The sequence below is a fragment of the Microtus ochrogaster genome, linkage group LG1 (genome assembly GCF_000317375.1).
Source record: "Microtus ochrogaster isolate Prairie Vole_2 linkage group LG1, MicOch1.0, whole genome shotgun sequence".
Lineage (NCBI taxonomy): Eukaryota > Metazoa > Chordata > Mammalia > Rodentia > Cricetidae > Microtus > Microtus ochrogaster.
This window is the reverse complement of record NC_022027.1, coordinates 24,167,887-24,170,712: the sequence shown is the minus strand read 5'-3', so window position 1 is coordinate 24,170,712 and position 2,826 is coordinate 24,167,887. Positions and strand designations below refer to the sequence as shown.

Genomic DNA, 2,826 nt, shown 5'->3' with positions numbered 1-2,826 from the left:
AAAACAAAACAAAACAAAAATAAAATAAAATACTGTAGATTAAAAATACATTGAATCCATCTAACCTAACCACAGCATACCTAGGCTGCCTCAAATGTGTTCAAAATCCTTAGATCTGTCTTGCACTAAGTAAAATATTGAGTATGACTGAATGCTACATAGAAATTATAAACAGAATGGCTATATGCTTATGATTCCATACCAAGTCAATAAATTACAAAGTGAACCAGTTTATGACAGGAGACACTTGTATACCTGTTTTGCTTTTCAGTTAAACATGAAGCAGGGTTGGTAGAAGAGAGGCAAAAGGTAAGGCTGCAGGAAGTTTGGGAACAGAGGGAAAGGCATACACTAAGCTACTTTACAGTGAAGGAGTGTATTAATGAAGCCACACAAGTTTCCACTGACTGTGTACAGCACATAATAAAGAACAATCAAACTGGCTGTGTAATTTTCTCTTTCAAGGGATGCTTTCATGTCAAAAGCTGAGAGCAGGCAGCCTCCATACCGACTCGAACTAGGAGTAGGAGAGATGACAAAGGTGATTAAGGAGCTTTTATACAAATACATACGTCTCTGCGTGTGTGCATGTATGTATGTACGTGTGTATGTATGCATGTGTGCATATATGTATGTATAGGCATATATGTGAGAGATATAGACATGAAAGACAGAAAATTCTTCTAAAAAGGAAGCAAACAATCCCCTTTATCTATATATGTTTAAGAATGCTAGGAAACTCATGTCACAATTTTAATTCCAAGAAAACAAACAGAAATGAATAGCTATCAGTTCAGCTAATTACAATGTTCTCAAGAAAAATCTTGGATTATGATCAAAGACTTGTTAGAATTTCTTGGATTACAATCTGTAGCACAGTTAATAAAATAGAAACAGATATTGGGGTTCTGAAGGTCAGAAAAGCAAAACAGCCAATCACTAGTTCATGAAATATCATTACAATGATCATACATAATTCACACTATATTTAGTTTGTCAAATGACATGTGAGTATAATTAAAAACATATCCTTACCTTTGTGTTTCCCAAGAAATCACCATATTCTCTTAATATTCTTTGGTTTCTAAACAGTCCTACAGGAATCAAAAGATAAGTTTAGGTCATATATTGTCTTACTAATCAGTCTATATTAATACAACTATTCTTTTTAAGACTGTACTAAACGGTTGAAGGTGTAGCTCAGTAAGTAGGGTGCTTGCTTACTATGTACAAAAGTTCACTATCCAGAACCAAGTATGCCAGGTGTAGCACACACCTGCAATCCTAGCATTCAGGGGTGGAAACAAGAGAATCAGGAGTTCAAAATCTTCCTTGGCTACATAGCAAATTTGAGGCTAGCTTGGGTTTTGTGAGACCCTGCCCATTACCCTCATCTGAAGGAATATATTCAGGAAGTTTCTTTCCACAGATATGGAAAACTAGGATTACACTGTTATCTATGAAGAGCAAGATGTACAAATCTATGCACATGCAGGGTACCTTCCCATTTCTATTATGTGTGTACAGGCTGCTGGAGAGGTACAACAGCAGCTAGAAGAGCCCGCTGCTCAATCATGAGGATCAGAGTGTGGATCCCAGCACTACCTCCCATGTTGGACAGCTTACAAGTGCCAATAATTCCAACACCAAGGGACTGAATGCCTTTTTCAGGATTCTGGGGGCACCTGCACACACATGTGCATACACTCACAAAGACATAAATCTTTTTAAAGTGTGTATGTAAATTTTAAAATGTATTGGAAATATTCTGAAAGGAGTATCTATCAATAACAGTTATCTCTAGGAAGGAAAATGAAAACATTATAGAAAAAGAAAGAAAACATCACTCTATATTTCTGTATTTGGAGTACTGGGAAATCAAACTGCATTCTTTTTTAGTCATAAATACATACATTACTTTTGGCATATATTTATATAAATCATGTAAAAACAAATCTTTCAGTGCCCTAACACAAAGCTCTAAACCACTGAACTCAGTTCCTTGAGAGTCTTACTGTGTCTGTAGTTGAAAGACAGTTTCTTACTCATGTTGGACCAGATAAATGTTTGCTGAATGAATGAATGTGGTGGTAGAAGCAGTAACTACCACTTTTATAATGGTAATCATCAAATCAGATCCAAAGTGTTTCTAGTGTTGTTTACCAGAAACTACAAAAAGTGTTTTTCACTTCCTCTCATCAGCTTAGAAAGTTATCAAGGGAAAACCAATTTTTTTTTTCTAAACAATTCCCACAGTGAAAACTGGTACTTGCTGGAGCAATAGAGTCAAACCATGAGGTGCAAACCCTAGAGACTACCCGGCTATCAGGAGCACAGCTCTTACCTATGTTACTTTTCAACAAACCCAGCATTAAATTAAAAATACTTTGTTGGGGAATATTATTTTAAGGTATGTTGCTTTTGTTTATGATGCATTTGTTTAACTCCGTGAAGCTGTCATTCTTTGCCTACTGAAAATACCTGATGTCTATCAGAGTTGAACAGCCAATAGCAAGGCAGGAAAGGATAGGCTGCAGGCAGAGAGAATAAACCAAAGGAGACGTGTAGAAGGGGAGAGCAAGAGAACAAAGAGAGGACCACATCAGGGGTCAGCTACCCAGCTACACAGCAAGCCATAAAGAAAGAAGTCAAAAAAGGTAAACAGAAATAGAGAAAGATAAAAGCCCAGAAGGAAAAGGTAGTCAGGATAATTTAAGTTGAAAAAAACAGGCAAGCCGGGCGGTGGTGGCGCACGCCTGTAATCCCAGCACTCGGGAGGCAGAGGCAGGTGGATCTCTGTGAGTTTGAGGCCAGCCTGGTCTACCA

The 2,826-nt window shown here is 37.4% G+C and overlaps 1 protein-coding gene across 1 annotated transcript in view; it reads right to left on the bottom strand.

The window, feature by feature from the left end:
* Slc30a9 (solute carrier family 30 member 9) overlaps positions 1 to 2,826 on the bottom strand; it is a 64,930-nt gene that overhangs the window by 38,209 nt on the left and 23,895 nt on the right. The window contains exon 6 of the mRNA XM_026785244.1: positions 1,036 to 1,104. Coding sequence (XP_026641045.1) covers positions 1,036 to 1,104 — 69 coding nt within the window. The remainder of the gene's footprint in view (positions 1 to 1,035; positions 1,105 to 2,826) is intronic.